The sequence below is a fragment of the Vanessa cardui genome, chromosome 10 (genome assembly GCF_905220365.1).
Source record: "Vanessa cardui chromosome 10, ilVanCard2.1, whole genome shotgun sequence".
Taxonomy (NCBI): Eukaryota; Metazoa; Arthropoda; class Insecta; order Lepidoptera; family Nymphalidae; genus Vanessa; species Vanessa cardui.
Genome location: NC_061132.1, coordinates 12,885,062 through 12,907,020, shown reverse-complemented (window position 1 = coordinate 12,907,020; position 21,959 = coordinate 12,885,062). Strand labels below are relative to the sequence as shown.

General features: G+C 33.9%; 1 protein-coding gene across 1 annotated transcript; it reads left to right on the top strand.

Annotated features, from left to right (window-relative positions):
- The first annotated feature begins 5,982 nt into the window (after window positions 1-5,982).
- On the top strand, window positions 5,983-8,277 carry LOC124533130 (esterase FE4-like). The gene is made up of 3 exons (XM_047108293.1): window positions 5,983-6,159; window positions 6,502-7,769; window positions 7,998-8,277. Exons 1-3 carry the CDS (start codon window positions 5,983-5,985, stop codon window positions 8,182-8,184), a joined length of 1,632 nt encoding a protein of 543 aa, XP_046964249.1. The 3' UTR covers window positions 8,185-8,277.
- The last annotated feature ends 13,682 nt before the right edge of the window (window positions 8,278-21,959 follow it).

The following is a 21,959-nucleotide window of genomic DNA, read 5'->3' as shown; positions in this document are numbered from 1 at the left end:
CCTCTTTCTTTTTCAATTATTTCATTGATCCACAAGATTTTGATGCATGGCATTGTAATTGCTTAATATTTGTTGTGACTCTAATGAAGACGGTGGTGATCACTTACCGTCAGGTGTATGTCCCCGGCCACAAGGAAAAATAATATCCACTCATTTTTTTATTTTGTATTTCAATATAAGTACTATGTATAAGATAATAACATAATATTCAAATTTAAATACAGCCACAATAATCTTTAAGAAAAAATGCAGTAAATACATAAGTATGAGCGTGTCAGATTAAATAAAATATCATTAAATAGTTAGATGATTACAATAAACGCTTACATTATTTACTAGCCCTCGACATTGCTCGCGTTTTAGGGTATGTCAAAATTTAAAAGGATTTTTAAGACTAAATAAATAAATAAACCATATTATTCAATCAAAGAGTATAACACCTCGCCTCATTGCCTCCACTGGTTCGTTTTTTGCCCAGAGGATCGGAATTGCGATTCAACGGGGAAATGCTGCTAGCATTCTTGCGACCATTCCACGCGGTCAAGATTTATACAGTAACTAGTGTTAGTTCATATTTGTATATATATATATTTAAGCATTTAATGTTGTTAATTCTAACGTTAATAAATCCTGTAATAAAAATTCAAAGAGTACTTTTTATAAAGAAACGCCAAGAGTTAGATTCTGGTTCCATCATAGGCCACTAATTACTGTAAATAACAGCATTGCAAATCTTTTGTTTATATAATGGAAGTTTCTTGCAATTTCTTCTCGCTAGAAGCTGCTTTCCGAAAGGTGGTAGTATTTAATTATTGACGATTCAAAAACGCTTCATTTTGAAGTTTACTTGATTAGATTTGATTTGATTTGATTATGTGTTAGGCAAAAAAGTAGCCTATGCCATTTCTTGACTTCAAGTTTTCTTAACAAATTTTATCAAATTCGGTTCAGCGGGTTATTCGGTGTTGATTGACTAACAAACAGAATGACTTTCACATTATAATATTAATAAAGATTGTATGTTTTAATCAATTCTATAATAATAATAATTAAAATAAAACATTTTACAAGTATTTTGGTAACATTGGTATTCAATAAGACAATAATTCGACTTTTCTTTTCATTTTTGTGAATCACGTGATTCGTAATGAGGCTTGTAAGTGATGGAAGCTCCTTATTTACTTTATATATTTAGCATTTAAGGTATGATAAAATTTTGTGATAAAGTATAATTATTATTGCTTGTTAAATAATTGATAGTGAGTTAAATATATTAATTGGTTATCGTGTTTATCAAGATATATAAAGTATTAAGGTTGTTAGTATATATGTAAATTTTAATTAATACAGTATTACGATTTCTATGGCTTTTATAAATGTTAAATAAATATTAATCGTGCTTCATATAATCGTTTTCTCTATTTAACCTTAAAATGTTATGAAGTAAAAAACAAAAAGAAGTTATTAAAATATTCTAACGTAATGTCTTAAGTCACAATAAATAAATATAACAGAGCATACCCTTATGACGCCACATCGTTGCTATCACAGGGCATACCCTTATGACGTCACATCGTTGCTATCACAAGGCATACCCTTATGTCATCACAACGTTGCTATCACAGGGCCTCGAACGTTCAAACTCAAACTCAAATTCTTTTATTCAATATAGAAGCATTACATTAAGTTATTGATAGTTTATTCGCTTCGTTGTCATTTCCACGAATTACCCCATTTGCAAAAATGAATAAATTCATTCAGTTTACCAAAATTCATAAAACTAACAAAATCGTTAACCGTTGTTATTAATCAACAAACAACTGTATTCGTGGCTTATAAAGCGGAACTTATCTTCCGGATATCAATAATACCTGCACGTAGGAGACCATCCGACTCCAGCGCCACATTCCTCATCTGCATCTAACGTCGACTTCATAAGAATGTTGGTTTTGGGGGTCTGCATCTCACAAATAGAGGCCCCAATATATCATGGTGTATTACTATCCAGGGACGGTAATTAGGGTGCGATTGCAGATTTTTATGTGATTGGTGGCAAACGAGCATGAGGCTCACCTGATGGAAAACTACCACCGCACATACGAAGGAATAACAATTCCGATGCTAAAAGCAACGTGATATACTCCTCGATACTGCCTTACTGACGTCATATCTTTCACGATCACCCATGTTTCTTTTGTGTTTAAATAAATAAGGGCCAAACAATTATAAGATTTTACAATTTAATTTGCATGCTAAAAGCAATTAAATTATAAACTCGTTATAATTAAGCCATTTGCATCTTTTAAATTTACAATAACACGTGTTTCACACATTCCGGCCATTATTAATTAGTTTAACAACTGATTATCAAATTAAATCTATTACTTATTAATCAATAAATCTTAATAATGATGATGTAATTAGTAATACATTTTAATAATCGCATATTAAGTTATTATAGTTTAGCTGCTGATTATGTTTGTTTACGAGAAAATTCCTTACGAAGTAGTAAGTGGTTACTGTCTCACGTAGACATGGTCAGTCCAAGATCGACCACTGTTGTATGCCTTTATTTTTTTAATGGTATAGGTTGGCGAACGAGTATATGGGCCACCTGATGGTAAGTGGCCACCATTACCCATAGACAATGAAGCTGTAAGAAATATAAACTATTCCTTACATCGTTAATGTGCCATCAACCTTTGGAACTAATATGTTATGTCCTTGTGCCTGTAGTTTTTTTTTATTTAATTTACAACATCCACAGGCTAGCAAATGCCCGTGCCTTTTTTTACATTTTATATTAAATTACATTTTGGCGTTTTATATTTTATACTAAACATCAGCAGATCTTCGCTGGAAATCATTTTTGTCGTCTTCTTGGGAGACGTGGCCCACACTGATATATATATATAAATATATATATATATATATTTAAATAGTATGTACATAATCTATAATAAATAATATATAATAAAATTATATAGCAGTATATGTGTAATTCGTATTACTACAATCCAGCGGGTCCTGGTCCGCATTTGATCAGAGAGAGCACGGCCTCGGACTCTGATGTCACGTTTATGTATAGATGTCTTGAGGCTGTGCTCTAGGATGGTCCTTTCTGAAGCACCCGCCGCTCGGCCGATGAATCTGCCGATAGCGTCGTCACCATCGTCCGTGTAGTAGACACAGGTGTTAGTGTGTCTAGTAATTGCCACAACTGCGTGAGGAACACTTTCGTGAATACGGAGCCTCACATTTTTCGACTGGACTACGATAACGTAGCCGTAGGTCCGTCCCTGAGATTCGTGGATGGTCATGACGCCTGATCCTTCTCCTTTTCCATATCCCTGGTCCATCAGGAGTTTCTTTTCCTCCTGCGTATGGACCAGATATAGGGTTTCGGTTTGGTCGGATGGTATGTTGGCGTCAGTGAATCTCTTCATTTTGAGGGAGTGGACTATAGGGCTTGCAGAGTAGATGGTACGGTAGACCTCACTAATGGCGTATGCGACGTCCAAGGGGTTTCGGTGCGTACAGGATAACTCGCGGGTGATGTTTGTTGTCAGGCTTGGCCGGCAGTACCTCATTTCGAACAGATTTTCTCTGTCGATATAAAGCAACTGGTTGATGTCTCCGATAAGGACCACCTCACTAGTTCCAGACAGCTGTACCGCCATTACTATGGCTCCGAAGTGGTTCATGAGGGCTTCGTCGACCGTCAGTCGGTTGCACTTTGTGCTCTCGTTGAACCCATTTACTAGCACGGATGCCATAGTTCGTACCTGTGTGCCTGTAGTTACACTGGCTCACTCAAACCGGAACACAACAATACTGAGAACTGTTATTTGACGGTGGAATAACTGATGAGTGGGTGGTACCTACCCATATGGGCTTGCACTGTAAATCGCTTTATTCTCAATTTTGAAATAGGTAAGCAAACTATCAGATGTGTTAGATGATCAGATTTTGTTGCTCGATTGGTGTTGTGACCAAACTTTGGACAACAACAACAAAATCCTGTAAATTTCCCACTGCTGGGTTAAAGCCACCTCTCCCTTTGAGGAAAAGACTTGGAGCATATTCCACCACGCTATTCCAATGCGAGTTGGTGGAATACACAGGTGGCAGAATTTCTATTAAATTTGATATGCAGGTTTCCTTACCAAGTTTTCCTTCACCGGCTAGAACGAGATGAATGGAGAATGTTACTCGGTATGCCAAATTAATTGACTTTTTTCTCAGTAAAGCCTGTATGTATACAAATACACCAGTTTTTGTTTTAGTTAAAAATACCTAGTATTTTTGATTTTATAGGCATTCAAATTTTCGAAAAATATCGAGTCTCGCTAACAGCCGCACGAGTGCTGTGACGTCATTTCACAGCACGCCGCGCGGGAAGCGCACCGCTTAGTATCAAGTCACCAGCACTTTTATCATAAGTCGGTTCCCTATCGAGATACGAAAATTTTTATGGACTACATTTTTTTTTGCTTTTTGTACGATTAACCAAAATTAAGCACATGAATATTTAGTGGTGTTTGCCTGGGTTTGAACCCATAATCATCGGTTAAGATGCACGCGTTCTAAACACTGGGCCATTTCACTTCTTTGAACATGATCATAACAATACTGGGCTTGAACAAAGTACTATCTAGTCAATCTGTAACGATACGTCAATAAATGATGAGTGGGGAAAACCCTACGACCACGTAAACACAACAAAGTCGATATCCGTAAAAGATTTCATCGTTATCTCACTCGTCCAAACGTGATCACAAATTTACGCAAATGTCAGATAATAATTCACTTCACTCCTTTTCAAAGTCATTGTTGTATTTATTTGGATTTTATCGATTTTAGAATGTCATGATGAGTTGTGTAACTAAATTTATGTGACAGACTAGCTACCCTCCCCGGCTAAGCGCGGGTGCAATGCTGATACTAAATACACTACAGAATTTGTTTATTTACGAAATCACATTAGCAACTTCTAATCTTGTCAGTTCAGTTCTTTACTATATTGTCAATGTATTATATATAAAAACCTTCCTCTCGAATCGTTCTATCTATTAAAAAAAAACCGCATCATGGATTATGATGCTGCGTAATATTAAAGATCTAAGCAGACATAGGGACAGACAGCGGTCAGCGTCTTTGTTTTATACTATGTAAAGTGTTTGTTTTATACTGTAAAGATGTATCTGAACATTCAAGTGTCATCTTCAAGTATATAGATCTTTATCTAAATGGATTTACATGTGGTTTAGTTATTCGTATTATAATAGTTTTACGTAATATTTTTAACGGTGATTCTTTTTAGTTCCGTTGTGCTGGTCCACGCGGATAACTATCTTAAGGTATTTTAATTGTTTAATTTTACTAGCATTATATTTATTTATTGATTGTACAAGTAATTAATTTGGTTCGGAATTAAAGTACTCTGATTTCAGAAGAATCGGCGAAAGATGTTATATTTACCATCTTCGTATTGTTATAAGTTAATTACTTTCAAGGTTTTAGTCCCAAAGTCTACTAAACTTTACGTTAGACAAATCATTAGTACATTTGATTTACGCATAGGACAATTCATCCTGAACTGACTCTTGTGGATCTTTCGCCAGAGCCGATATCAGAATATCCGATTGTGTTCTTAAAAGTCACATAGTTGCCATAAAATTATGTAATATACTCTAAAATTAAGTGACTTTATTCTAACGTATAAATGTTATTTGTTTCTTCAATTCAATGAGACAAAGAACAACTTCTAAAATAAAAGTTAAGTTGGATTTATCCATTGCAATTTCCGCTGATACATTAATATTAAGAGATTAATTGACGATCACAAATGTATTATCTATTTACTGAAGAGATAGTAGACGAAGCGATCACAAATTAATGATCAATGATGAATAATTACTGTAGCATTATCATAATCTGGCGTTAGTATAAATACAATAATTTCATTCATATCTTTCAGAGATGTGGCTACAGGGGCTTGTGTTGTGCGCGTGCGCAGTGGTAGCTACAGCGGAGGAGTCATGGCGTATAGTTAATATAGATCAAGGTCCTGTCAAAGGATATAGAGCGCCTGAAGGGCATTTCGTATTTTACGGGATACCGTATGCTACAACACCCATCGGCCCCAATAAGTTTAAGGTGAGTGAACGTTAAATAAAAAAAAATTACAATTTTGTTTGCTATTTTTGAAATCCAAAAACAAAACATTTTGCGGGATATTTTCGGTAAAAATTTAATTCTGACTTGGTGTTAGTTGTGCATTTAAATCAATATTGTAATATAATCATTTCAAACTACTCATGTTAAGTGACCTGCGTAAAGGAAATAAGTTCATTACTAATTACCTAACATATTTGATTACCAGAAAGTGCCGATCAAACGTTTTCAAAATCTAATGTCGACTAATGTATTCAATCAACAGTGCGATCACAACTAAATTGAATGTCCCTTACTATTTTAATAATATCATGATATTTACAGCCACCACTTCCACCTCCAACTTGGGAGGAACCCTACGAAGCAATTCAGAGGCACGTAATTTGTCCACAAAGGGCTCGGTCTCGCGATACCGATGGCCCCGTTTTGAATCCCCAAGAAGATTGCCTCATTACAAACGTTTACGTGCCTGATACTGATGAAACAAACTTGCCAGTACTTGTTCACTTCCATGGTGGATCATATCAATTTGGATATGGTACTGTAAGGACAGCAATCAATCTATTAAGTAGTAAGAAAGTTGTTATTGTGAATTTTAACTATCGCGTCGGTGCTCACGGATTACTTTGTCTTGGAACCGAAGATGTACCTGGTAACGCTGGTATGAAAGACCAAGTAGCATTGCTACGATGGGTACAAAGGAATATTGCAAGCTTCGGTGGAAATCCAAATGACGTCACAATCGACGGGTGGAGTGCTGGATCTTCTGCTGTTGATCTTGTCATGATCTCCAAACTTGCGAGAGGATTATTTCACAAAGTAATCCCAGAAAGTGGTTCTAACACCGCTTCTTTTAGTGTGCAGGTCGACCCAATTGCTAACGCCAAGATGATCGCAACAAAACTAAACTTTAATAATGTTCATAATATAACTGCTTTAGAAGCGTTTTATAAGAGCATACCATTTGAAATGCTGTACTCCGTTGACGTTGGAAACCAACCAGATTCTTCCACAGTATTTGCTCCCTGTGTCGAGCGTTATTTAGGTCAGGAAATGTTCCTCGACGACTACCCAGCAAATATATTAAAGAGTGGTAACTACCCTAAGGTACCGATGCTTTATGGAGTCACTGAAATGGAAGGCATGTTCCGTGTACCGAATTTTAACAGGTGGAAGGATATGATGAACAATAACTTTGGGGATTTTCTTCCGGAAGATTTGGCCTTTGAAAGAGAAGAAGAAAAGGAATATGTTGTACAGAAAGTTAAGAAATTCTACTTTGGCGATGAGCCAGTAAGCGAAAAAAATATTTTACAATATGTACAATATTTTACTGACGTGATGTTTGCGTACGGAACGGCGAAAGCTGTCAAACTACAAGTAGAAGCTGGAAATAATCAAATATACTTGTATGAGTATGGATACGCTGATGAGAATAGCAATTATATCATGCACACACAAACACGCGGTGCGACCCACTGTGCGCAGACGTCTGCAGTCATGGACTTAGGAAATGAAGACTTGCTTTCAGACGCATATAAAAAAATGAAAGTGGTCGCAAGAGACTTATGGCTTAACTTCATTACGACAGGGTAAGACATTATTTACATTAAATTATTAAGTTATTGATAGTTAACATATTAATTTTTATTTATAAACCGGGAAAATTAACTTCAGCTAGAGTTAAATTAATTTAGGCTCGAAAATATTGGAGAGTTCTTGACCATAGATCGGTATTGACTACTAGAGAACGTTATTTACAGAATGTTTCTTTGGTATAGCAATTTAAAATTATTATTAATAGCCCAATTCTTTTACAGGAAACCTGTTCCAGAAGGTTCTTCACATACACCATGGCCTCCTGTAGGTCAGAATAGAACTCCCTACATGTTCATAGATAGAGAACTGACATTGAAAAAGCAGTTTATGCAAGATCGCGGTCTCTTCTGGGACGAAATTTATGACAAATACTACAGGGTGCCTGTTCCACCATTCCCTTACTACTGACATTGGCTTCTGTGACGCTACTTAATCTGATTTTTTATAACATAAAATATTTTTAGTTATGTTTTTTTTACAATTTTTTATTTAAATTTTAACAAAGATTAATAAGATGTTTATAATAAAACTTATGTATAATAATAAATTAAAGAATAATTAAAAAACAAAAAATGTAATCGTTTTTTTTTCATACACCTATTTTTGCTTTACTTTGATTAAATATTTCGTACTTGTTATGAAGATTATTAAAGTATCAAGAATTAGCCAATTAATATTCCCTTGTCTAATGATACGCTATTGACTGCTTGTAAATAGTATCAAGTATGTTTACTATTTCTAATCAACTACTGTTTCAACCAAAACGGCAATCGACCTAATCATACCGTTTGAATAATTGTTTATCTAGCAATTAACGACTGAGATTAATTTATTAAAATGTTAGGGTTTTTTTTATCAAATAGATCGCATCTCTTGATTAATAATACGTTTCTTTTGTACCTGTCAAACAAGTACTAATCAAATGCTTATCTGAGGATTAAAAAATTGGGCCGAAATCACTGCAATTGAAATTTACGTTAATTACTATAAGTAAAGTATAAATAATAAGATCAACTACCAAAAAATAAAAAATAAATTAACAAAAAGAAAAACCGACTTCAAACGAAACACATTTCCAAACAAAATAATAACGTATTCAAAATATTTTTAGAGTTCTCTTAAGTAAACTGAAATGAAAAATATTAGACTACTTTAAAGTCTGTTTAAGATCATATAATGTGGTTAGAATTATTGCTGTATACGGAGCCGGTGTCAGCCAAGAAAACCCTATAATAATCATAAGGCCCCAAACAATTGCATAACACTTATTGTTACTCGAATTTTTGCCCTGAGAGCAATTGACTCAGCAAGTCGTAGTGGTTATATACAGAGAAAGTGTAGGACTGAAAGGGACCTGCAATGTTGCTTCATTTATAGAGGTATTCCACCAACAAATATCTGGGTTGCTGAGACACCGGTTTCAGCAACCTAGATATAAATAAATATCTGTCTCAGTTATACAGGTGCGATCATGAAATATAATAACGTTATAGAGATTTGCTTTGCCCCACTAACAGAGGTTATTCAATACCAAAGTGATGGGATCGCAGCACGAGTTCCAGCTATGGAGGTAGTTCACTTATCCAGGTCCCACTTAACCAAGTTTCACTGTTGAAATAAAACTAGTTTTAATGGATTTGAATCGCGTATATTAACTATTTTTAACATCCCGACGTTTCGATCACTTTACAACGTTCGTGGTTACGGGTAGACTACAGACTATAGTCTACCCTGACTACCCGTTAATATACGCGATTCAAATCCGTTAAAACTAGTTTTATTTCAATGTGTAATAATAGCGAGAATTTAAGACAACATTAAGTTTCACTGTAGTAGCACGCATCCAACGATCCAAAGGAGATACTGAAATTTAATATCCCAGTGGCATGACAGACTTACAAATAATAATAATAATATTCAAATCAACAACATAGATACAACAACAACAACAACAGCCTGTAAATTCCCACTGCTGGGCTAAAGGCCTCCTCTCCCTTTGAGGACAAGGTTTGGAACATATTCCACCACGCTGTTCCAATGCGGGTTGGTAGAATACACATGTGGCAGAATTTTTATGAAATTTGTCACATGCAGGTTTCCTCACGATGTTTTCCTTCACCGCTGAGCACGAGATGAATTATAAAGACAAATTAAGCACATGAATAGCGGTTCTTGCCTGGGTTTGAACCCGCAATCATCGCTTAAGATGCACGCGTTCTAACCACTGGGCCACCTCGACTCAACATAGATAAGACCAACATACATAAAATGACGTATACACAGAACTACAAACCAGATTAAAAGAGTTTGAAATTGAGGTATAATTTCGTAGCCGTGATTACTAATATGTTTGGTTAGTCTAGAAATTCCTTTCGTTAAATTCAGATTCAGATATTAACGTACACCCAAATGAATTACAGATTTCAGCTTTTCTTGGTCAAAAGTGCGCAAATGGGAATTTTGACCCTAACGTGAATATACACACAATCATAATAATAATCATTATTTATGAGAAACATTGTATGCTACAGATGTCATATGAAATAATAATACGTACACGCAAGTTTCGCCTCTAATACTGAGCTAGTAAATTTGAAAATAATAAAAATATCAAATTTGTTTTACATCAATTTAAATTAAAATGTCACAATTTATGCTATAAATATTCATTTAGGCTACATACATTGTGCTTTGAGCTCATACTATAATCTAAATGTAGATTTTAAGTAGCATACTATTGTATTCGAGGTTTATATTTATTGGTGATTTGGCTTGAATACAGAACAACAACATATATCCAGTATACATATGCTAGTGTACCTGGGCGCAGTCCTGGTAACCAGTGAGTACCACTTAACCCCCCCCCCCCCTCCACATGGGGGAAACGAATAAGTAGATTACGGGAATATTTATTGTAATGGAGGTTTGTACATTGAGTACGTATAATGGAACAAACACAAAATTAACAATAACTTTTTAACTTTTTTGTGTAGTCAGTACTAGGTATTGATGAATTAGTAAGGTTATATAAATATATTATATGTTATGCCAAAAGATTAATAACCTTACTATCGTTTCTGAATAAAGTTTTACACAACAGCACAGGCAAGTTAAACTGCTCAATTGATTTGATAAAATGTTGTATATAGCATGCTTGAATAATTCAAATGGCTGGATGGAAGTTTTATATATGTATGTAATACCTGAGATCCAATACCGCGGGCTATAATAACAGGCCTATAGTTTTATTACAATGAGTTTTTAATTATTGAGGAGAAGGTTTGGAAAATATTCCAACATGCTGTTCCAATGCGGCTTGGTGGAATACCCAATCGGAATCATAGAAATTCTATTCTATGAAATTAAGCACATGCAGGATTCCTCACGATGTTTTCCTTCATTACCGAGCACGAGTTGAATTATAAACACAAATGAAGCACATGAATATTCAGTGACGCTTGCATGGCTTGGAATCCGCAATCATTGGTTAAACGCTTTCTACCCACTGGGCCATATCGGCTCACGTATCTCATAGTATTAAAAATAGATATAGAATAGACATTCATGATATTATATTCCATTGTGTGTAATATCAAGAAACCCATATAAATGCTTTATCCATTCTTCGTTCCTTTTCTCGAATCACGACTTTATTGCGAACTTCTCGTATAAAATCTCTAGGGATTCATGATATCATCGAAATTGAAAGATGAAGATGGAATTAATGCCATAAAACTGTGTTATAAGAAATAATCTTTGAATGGAATTTTCTGTGTAGAAGTTACCTAAAGTGACAACCTGTAAATGACCAACAGTTGGGTTAAGGCTTCATTGAAGAGAAGGTTTAGATCGTGTTCCATCGCGCTGCTCTCATGCTGATTTGGTGCATACGCATGTGGCAGTTTCATTAAGAATGGAATCAAGGGTTTACTAATAATGTATCCTTTTACTGATGAGCCTGATATTAATTGTAAAGATTAATAAACCACATGGAAAAATTATTACTCATTGCCTGGTTTTGAACCAATGGGCCATCTCAGCTCATCGGTGTTTGGTATTTTTTTTCTAGATTTTTTTGTACCTTCTAAACTCTGAAATAAAACAAGCGATCTCATCGATATCGACATATCTCTTATTTATGAAGTATTTTCCGCACTATTAATTATATCGCCAACTCCAAAACCAACTCCTTTGTATGGGTATTATACCAACCGAATCTATCATAAGGGATCGAGCTAGAAGTCAAGAAACATTTGTTTTACATTTGAGGCGATAAATTTTAACAACTTTTTAATACCCTAATTTACACTTATTTATAAAGAACATAACACAACGTATCATTTATATAAGTCTGTTGATTGTTGCTCAAAAAAGTTATTTACATTGAAAGTATCAAATCACGTTTGGAGAGAAAAAACTTCATACAATTGATTCCACTTAATCAAAATTCCATAAGTTTACAGGTAGATGTTTATTTAACCATAAATCAATGTTCCTGGAGCACGAAGTTCAAAAGAAAGCTCATTAGCAATTACAGACTATTTTGTTTGCGTCACAATATAGCTTGGCAGATTGTAACTTAAATACAATATTTTTATTAACACAGTTTAAAAAAAAACTATCAAGTACACACATAGATCAATATGACCCTTTACAGCATGTAATTTAAATTTATATTTTTGAATACACATTACACATTTAAAATATATCGGCATAGCGGTTTGTATTGTGTAATGACAAAAAGCTATGAACTTTCTTTTATACGAGTAATGACATTTCTTAGTATATTTAACATCAGTATTGCACATGTGCCGGGGCTATTTCAATTTTAATCCGTAGACGATTCATAACTTATAATAAACTTTCATTGTTCAACTTAGAACGTTCCTATATGAAGATTTAATCAATCTATTCGTTCTCGTATAGGGGTACCCCCCTATACAATTTCACATGATTGCTTGTGGTGAGCAAACGAGTGACGGAACAAAGACAATAGTTTTTCATCTGTATGATGATGAATGAAAGCTTGAATAGGAAAATATAGAAACTGAAACCGGTACGATGGGTCAGGAAATTGGATGCAGTCAATATAATAGGAAAAGATGATATTTAAAATTTGATGATCTCCGTGGTCGAGTGGTGTATACACCGGTTTTCATGGGTACGCCACTCCGAGCTCCTGGTTTGATTCACAGGCGAGTCGATAAAAAGTTCATTACTTAGTGTTGTCTTAAATTTTCGCGATTATTACACATTTAAATAAAACTAGTTACTACTTAATACCGGATTTGAATCGCGTATATTAATTATTTTTGGTATCCCGACGTTTCGAGCACTTTACAGCGTTCGTGGTCACGGGTAGTAGTCTACCCGTGACCAGGGGTAGTAGTCTACCCGTGACCACGGGTAGTAGTCTACCCGTGACCACGAACGCTGTAAAGTGCTCGAAACGTCGGGATACCAAAAATAATTAATATACGCGATTCAAATCCGGTATAACTAGTTTTATTTAAAAGTTCATTACTTTTCTATATTGTCTTGGGTCTGGGTGTTTGTGGTACCGTCGTTACTTTTGATTTTCCATAAGTGCTTTAGCTACTTACATTGGGAATAGAGTAATGTATGTGATGTTGTCTCATATTCATTTATTTCAAAATATAAACCTACAAATTTCAGAAGTAAAACTGAATTTTACGAATTTAAATCAATGTCTATCAAGCATCCATATTTTTAATTATCACAGAATCTTCAAAAACATTGCTTGCTGATATCTTATCAGTGCGCTTAATAATTGAGCTTGCAACAAATCGACCAAATACGTGATCGCAAATATAGGCGTGACCAATTTAAGAGATAATTAATATAATTAAGCAACAGATATAAAATCATTATATTAATATTATTCTAATGTATGTAATTATGTACACGAATTACTAAACTATCTACTTTATAATATATAGAGCCATATATAGTATCTTACCCGATGACTGTGAGTTCAAACCCGGGCAAGCACCATTGAATATTCATGTGTTTATTTTGTGTGAGGCCTCAAACCAGTAGTGGGAAATTTATAGGCTGGTTATGTTATGTATGCTGTCAGACATTTTGAACTTTGCCGTTTCATAAATTTAAATCGTTTGTAAAAAATACATTGGTAAAAAAAGGCATATTATTCGATACAAGACTTTATACATGATAAAAAAGCGTTGAGTTAATACCTGTTGATTTCCAAGCAGGATATATTAATTTTTAAATAATTGTATTAACTAACATGACTGTATTTTTTTAAATGTTGAAAAAGAGTAACTACTGAGTTTCTTGCCGGTTCTTTTCGGTAGAATCTACTTTCCGAACCGGTGGTAGCATCACTTAATTGTAAAATGACGATGCAAAAGTGCTTGTAAAAGCCTACTTGAATAAAGTTTATTTTGATTTTGATTTTATATTTAGTACTTATTTCAAAAATGTATCATCCATCGATGTATCAAGTACAGGCAATGTTTATGTTACGTCCTATTTCTCCTGGGAAATTACACTCGCGAATCAATGTGTGATGGGAAACGCCATCAGCTATAAAATAAATTATCCTCAAGCTTGTATCGGTGATTGGAGTTCTGTTTCGTGAGGTAATATGTTTTGATTCGACTTAATAGCAGACATCAACCGATTTACATTTAAATTATCAATTCCAAAAAGATCTCTTTCAAAGAGATTTTAAGGGGATTAAGGTATGTATGAGCTGAGATGGCCCAGTGGTTAGAACGCGTGCATCTTAACCGATAATTTCGGATTAATTTTAAATTATTTTAAATATTTCTATTTCGGGTAAATTTTATATTATGTATACTAATATTATAAACACTTTTATTCGGCGTGAATATAGTTTACCCGGGAAAGGATTTGGACATTTTTTTTAACCGACTTCAAAAAAAGGAGGAGGTTCTCAATTCGTCGGGGCCTTTTTTTTTTTTTTTTATTTTTTATGTATGTTACCGAATTACTCGAAGATGGCTGGGCGGATTTTGACAATTCTTTTATTGTTTGAAAGGGCATGTTTTACAGGTGGTCCCATTGTCAGGAGATCAGGATCTGATGATGGGATCCTGGAGAAATCGAGGGAACTCTTCAAATTTTATAGGCAAACCTATAGTGATTGTAATCAGAACCTATTAGTAAGTAACTATTTTACGGGTTTAGTTCTATTTCTTTAAGATAGTCGTCAAGCAATTGATGTTAGTAAACATGCCTATGATGAAGTCTAGCTGATGGTGGACTACCAGGAGAACTCCTCAATGATTAACAGCATTGCATCGGGAAAAAATGGTATTGTCTAATTGGCGATAAGCAGTTAACATTAGGCTATTGTAACTTAGGTAACGCTTAATTTGAGTTGCAGTCCACATCGTATTGAAACGGCGTTCAGTTATGTTTAGAGTCGAAAGCCGAAATGTACTGAGTATAATAAAGTGAATGACAAACACTACCAATTGTAATTATAAATAGCAAAACAACACTGAAAAGCAGTAAATAAATTTTTATAAATAAAAAAAAACCGCCTTCAAAAATGAACTAAAAAGAAAAAAATAATCAGTTACATCCATAACCAATTTACGATTTTTTAATCACCTTTTGAAGTCGGTGCCAACAAAGTAAATAAATTCCTATATTGAAATCATTTAATTTGTATCGATAGTAAGGTTTGTCTAATGGTGTCATCTATACAATAAATAGATTTAGTTTTTGTATGTATGTATTGTGTATTATGTAGGTACCTATATTAGCAATGTTGGCACCGACTTTGAGAGGTGATTAAAAAATCGTAAATTGGTTATGGATGTAACTGATTATTTTTTTCTTTTTAGTTCATTTTTGAAGGCGGTTTTTTTTTATTTATAAAAATTTTTAATTTACACAACGAGGAGGTAAAACACTGAATGACAGTTTGTATGCTATTGATAAAGTTTTATTCATTTCGCATTGGTAAATCTGCAGGCTTACCTAGTATTTATATAAATGAGATAAATACCAAAATTTCCACTTTTCGTAAATGTTTAATTTTTTTACAGGAGACTTTGAAACCTTCAGGGAAGGAGCGTACTCTGTCCTTAAAGGCTGACAACGCACCTGCAAGCCCCCCGGTGTTGCAGATATCCATGGGCGATAGTAATTACATTCCATCAGGTAAGCCTCCTGCTCGTTTGGCGTTACAAATATATTCGTCGCCAAGACTCGCAACTCTATCGGTTCGGGGCAAGCGATATGAAGATAGCACTTTTGGAAATACCAACGCACGACGCATATCGGCACTTTACAATCTTCTTAAAATTAATTAATATACCTACTTAATATTATCTCACAAAGTGGATTTTTTATTTTCTTTGTTTGAATTATACCTACCCGTTCGAATCAAGCTATTAATTACGTCATCAATGTTTTTCAATCGACTTCAAAAAGGAGGAGGTTATCAATTCGTCTGTATTTTCAACCGACTTCCAAAAGGAGGAGGTTATCAATTCGTCTGTATTTTTTTTTTTTTTTTTTTTTTTTTTATGTTTGTTACCTCATAACTTTTCACTGGGTGGACCGATTTTGATAATTTTTTTTTTGTTTGAAAGGTAGTGCTTCCCGTGGGGTCCCATTTTTTTTATTTTTTTTTCCGATGATGGTATCCATGTGAAAACGACATAAGTCTTAAATTTGCATTACGTATATGCGCGACAAATAGGTGAATAACTGAAAATCACGTTAACCAATTTTGATAATTCTTTTTTTACTATAAAATATATACTTCAAGGGTAATTTGGTGAAAGTTTGGTAAGGTTCTGAGCACAGGATCCATGACAAAGTAACGGAACGGAAGGGAACGGAACAATTCTGAGGAGCACGTTAGCGATACTCGGTCGAATCTTTTATTTATAGGTTATTTGGATATTTGAGTCACCTTCCGTAATGTGGTTATATTTATGTAATTATCATAGTCGAATATTATAATCAACTAGCTACGCACCCCGGCTTCGCACGGGTGCAATACTGATACTGAATATACTACAGAATTTGTTTATATACGACATCACATCGCAAACTTCTAAAATTATCAGTGTTTCTTTACTATATTGTTCATGTATTATATACACAAACCTTCCCCTTGAATCACACTATCTTATAAAAAAAACTGCATCAAAATCCGTTGCGTAGATTTAAAGATATAGGGACAGAGAAAGCGACTTTGTTTTATACTATGTAGTGATGGAACTCCTATACGGCTCGCAGTTAGGGTGCGATATGGGGCAGAATTTCTTACTATCTTTAATCAAATTTTGTGTATGTGATGTGATGTCATATGATGTACGAAATATAGTTGGTCTTTTTGAAAGTTTTTTTGCTGAGTTCGATTACAGCTCTTTCGAGGGATCCTTGTAGTTTACGCCGCGTGACGTATTAAATCCGCATTTTCGAAAGTCTATTTTTGCTTTATTCGCAAGTTTCCTTTGAAATTGTCCTCGAAGTGGTTTCTGACTCATATAAACGGAACGCTTAATCTATCCATATTAAAAAAAAATTAGTTAGTCAACATCAGCTTCACTTAAAATCAAAAAATAAATAAAATTTTAACAAAAAGAAAAACCGACTTCAAACAAAACACTATTTTAAAACAAATGAATATGCACGAAAAAGTAATAAAAATAATTGCGTATTCAACATATTTTTTAGAGTCTTCCTAAGTTAAATGAAATGAAAAATATTAGACTACTTAAAAGTCGATTAACGATTATATCATGTAGTTATAATTATTGTTATATTTGGAGTCGGTGGACCGATTTTGATAATTTTTTTTTTGTTTGAAAGGTAGTGCTTCCCGTGGGGTCCCATTTTTTTTCCGATGATGGTATCCATATGAAAACGACATAACTCTTAAATTTGCATTATGTATATGCGCGACAAATAGGTGAATAACTGAAAATCACGTTAACCAATTTTGATAATTCTTTTTTTATTATAAAATATATACTTCAAGGGTAATTTGATGAAAGTTTGGTATGGCTCTGAGCACAGGATCCATGACAAAGTAACGGAACGGAAGAGAACGGAACAATTCTGAGGAGCACGTTAGCGATACTCAGTCGAATCTTTTATTTATAGGTTATTTGGATATTTGAGTCACCTTCCGTAATGTGGTTATGTTTATGTAATTATCATAGTCGAATATTATAATCAACTAGCTACCCACCCCGGCTTCGCACGGGTGCAATACTGATACTAAATATACTACAGAATTTGTTTATGTACGACATCACATCGCAAACTTCTAAAATGATCAATGTTTCTTTACTATATTGTTCATGTTTTATATACACAAACTTTCCCCTTGAATCACACTATCTTTTAAAAAAAACCACATCAAAATCCGTTGCGTAGATTTAAAGATATTGGGACAGAGAAAGCGACTTTGTTTTATACTATGTAGTGATGGAACTCCTATACGGCTCGCAGTTAGGGTGCGATATGGGGCAGAATTTCTTACTATCTTTAATCAAATTTTGTGTATGTGATGTGATGTCATATGATGTACGAAATATAGTTGGTCTTTTTCAAAGTTTTTTTGCTGAGTTCGATTACAGCTCTTTCGAGGGATCCTTGTAGTTTACGCCGCGTGACGTATTAAATCCGCATTTTCGAAAGTCTATTTTTGCTTTATTCGCAAGTTCAATAAAGCCAATAAAACCCTACAGTATATCTATCAAAAAACAATACGAGAATACTTTGACAAATATGTTTTTTACAAATTACCTTTTACACAATAATATACTGGATCAATCAAGGGGCTCGTATCGCTTCTTTCTTTTGATTGTTGGGGCAAGGGCACCGTGGCTGACACCGGCTCCAAATATACCAATAACTATGACTACATGATATAATCGTTAATCGACTTTTAAGTAGTCTAATATTTTTCATTTCATTTAACTTAGGAAGACTCTAAAAAATATGTTGAATACGCAATTATTTTTATTACTTTTTCGTGCATATTCATTTGTTTTAAAATAGTGTTTTGTTTGAAGTCGGTTTTTCTTTTTGTTAAAATTTTTATTTATTAAATATAAAATCAATCAATCAGTATATATTATTGTATTGTTTTAGGTTATGGGTTAACAGAGAGTCCACTTATATTGTGCCCTTAAAATTAATTTAAGCCTGCAATCTCGATTGCACCGTTCAATCTCCATCGTGTCTTCTCCATCGCACGTGACATTGGCTAAATAATCTGTGCCTTCTTGGCTCAAATAAAAGCCATTAAAAAAAAAAGCAATCGAAATATTAAGTCTTACATAATAGCTAATATTAGCTGTTATATACGACGTTAGTCAATTAATATCACACATGGTGACGACTTAAATAAAATCAATGTATTATATTTGAAGAAGCTCTTGTCCGTTTGGGCAAACAGTCGTCGCATTACATGATCGAATTAAAGAGACAGATAGAGAGAGAAACCGACAACAAACTCTGTATTGACTCTTTCGACAAGTCACATAGTGTAATCTACAAATGCTCCACACCTCTTTATTTTTTTATCTTTTACATATTTACTATTTATATTTAATCTTTTATCGATAAACAAAGATTAAACACTTACGATTGAATTGAACGTATCATGTTTTTTTTATGTATTCATCTTGACGTTTTGAGCCTGTTTGAAATCTTCTCTTGTTTTAATCTTACCACCACGCTGGTACCACCCCTGTATCGTATTGTATAGTATTGAACCCCTAGGAACAGTTCTGTGTCTACACACACTTACAAAAGCACGCAAAGTAATATATATAGTTATAAAGAATAAAAAAACAGCTGTTTATTAAGCTACGCAGGGGCACTTAAGGTCACAAATGTTTTGTCTAGCGGGATTCAACGAAACTATATCTGAAAACAGTTGACTAATTAAGATGATAAAGAAGAATCGTTATCGAGAATTACAACAATAACGAAAAATAAATATAAGTAATGTTACATAAAACCGTACATAATAGAAAGAGACAAAGTTAAGATAAAAAGAGAGGCAAAGACTATCAAATCACTTTACTGTGAATGCGTAAAATAAATTCGTTCGAATATAATTTATGTACTACATAAAGCTAAGTAAATATTTAAAAATAATATTACACCTGATATCCATTTTATCGTTATCGTTATCAGTTATATTTAGAATGAGCCTCAGCTAAGAAAATACAAGCAAAATCTGTTTAGATATGAACGCCAATCGAACATTAAAAAAGCAAAATGAAAGATAACAGCGATATTATTTATGATACATTAATAATTATTAATATATAATGCCCTAAATACTTTGATTATAAAATCATTCCTATAAAAAATTTCATTTATCGTATGTTGAGAAATAATGTGTATTTTATTTCATCGTAACTCATTTAATAAGAGCGTACAAAAAATTATTAAGTCTCCACCTAAACCTCTTCTCTTGATGGTATGGCTTTGTGCAAGCCCGTCTGGGTAAGTACCATCCACTCATCAGTTATTCTACCGCCAAATAACAGTACTCAGTATTGCTGTGTTCCGGTTTGAAGGGTGAGTGAGCCAGTGTAACTACAGGCACAAGGCACATAACACCATAGTTCCCAAGGTTGGTGGCACATTGAGGATGTAAGGAATAGTTAATATTTCTTATAGCGTCATTGTCTATGGGTGATGGTGATCATGTGGCCCATATGCTCGTCCGCCAACCTATACCATAAAAAAAACCTCATGAATCTCTCTGCCTATAAGTCAAAACCATATCAAAATCTGTTCGTTAGTTTTTGTGTTCATCACGTAAAGACAGACGACGCGATTATACTTAACAATAATATTGTTAGGCACTTAAAATATATGACATAGGAATCAAATCCAAAAAATCTTATGGAATTTTTCAGGCGTATCAGAATACGAAAATAATTCGAACTTTTGTATTCAGCAAGGAGGTTGAATCGTCAGCAGATTCCGTATCAAAGATTAGCAATCACCATCTCGATTGAACCAAAGCGATAGCATCGAGAGAATGGAGTCGCTTGCGACCTATTTCAATTTTAATACGTAGACGATTCATAGATTTTAATAAGCTTTCATTGTTAACCAACTTCAAACGTTCCCATACCAAGATTTAATCAATTCTAGCTTCGTTCGCTAAGGGGGGGGGGGATTAGTCAAGGTATGAGTTATGTCTATTGTGAACACCTACGCACGTATTTGATTGGCACTGGAATTGGATGTTTTGGAAGTATTTATAGTTAAAGATAAAGGGACCATGATTTACTCCAATTAACACGAGTTCTGTTTTAATTAACATTTTTTGTCATTCTTTCGTACAAATATCTACTCACAAATTTATAGTCAAATTCATATTGATTCATTAAAAAATGAATATATCAAATATTTAATTTTTATTATTAATCGTAACAGTTATAGGGACCATCAATCCCGAAAACACAAAGATACAAATTAGCTAAAGAAACTCAATAGGTTTTTTATCTATGAAATAGACAAAGAGGTCTCTTGATGGTTAGTGGTCACACCCACTATTATTGCTGAAGTAATACATAATTATCATTTCTTACATTATAAATACGCCAAGCATAGACGCTATGTTTTGCTGTATCTGTAGTAGCCTCTAATTTTATCCTAACTTATCAATCTCGAGCGAGAAGGGAAACAATACGAAAGTCACTTAACGACTTGTTTACCAACATTCCCTTGACACTCAGAGGATGACTGTGGAAAAAAATTAAATAAAAATACAATATACCTCCGCTTTCTATAACAAATATTGCTTGATTAATAAGCAATGGAACAAATAAAACTTTATATTATAAATAATAATAATTAATAATATTTTATATTGGCAGAAAAGTTAATATTAATTTAATTTTCGAAAACACCGATTGCCCCATTACACAAATCATTTATAAACATACTATATCTTACATTAAGGCCTAAATTATATATAAATAAAAATTAATAATAATGATTGTGCACTGACTAGCAGTATTTCAGTCCTTGTCAACAGTGGAGGCAATGTCTGACGTCATCTCACAAGTAACATTATTTCTAACCAATGTCTTTCACATAATCCGTCTATAGTTTCCTTGGTCGTCCTCTAACTCTATATGCATCCACATCCATGATCAAGGCCTTTC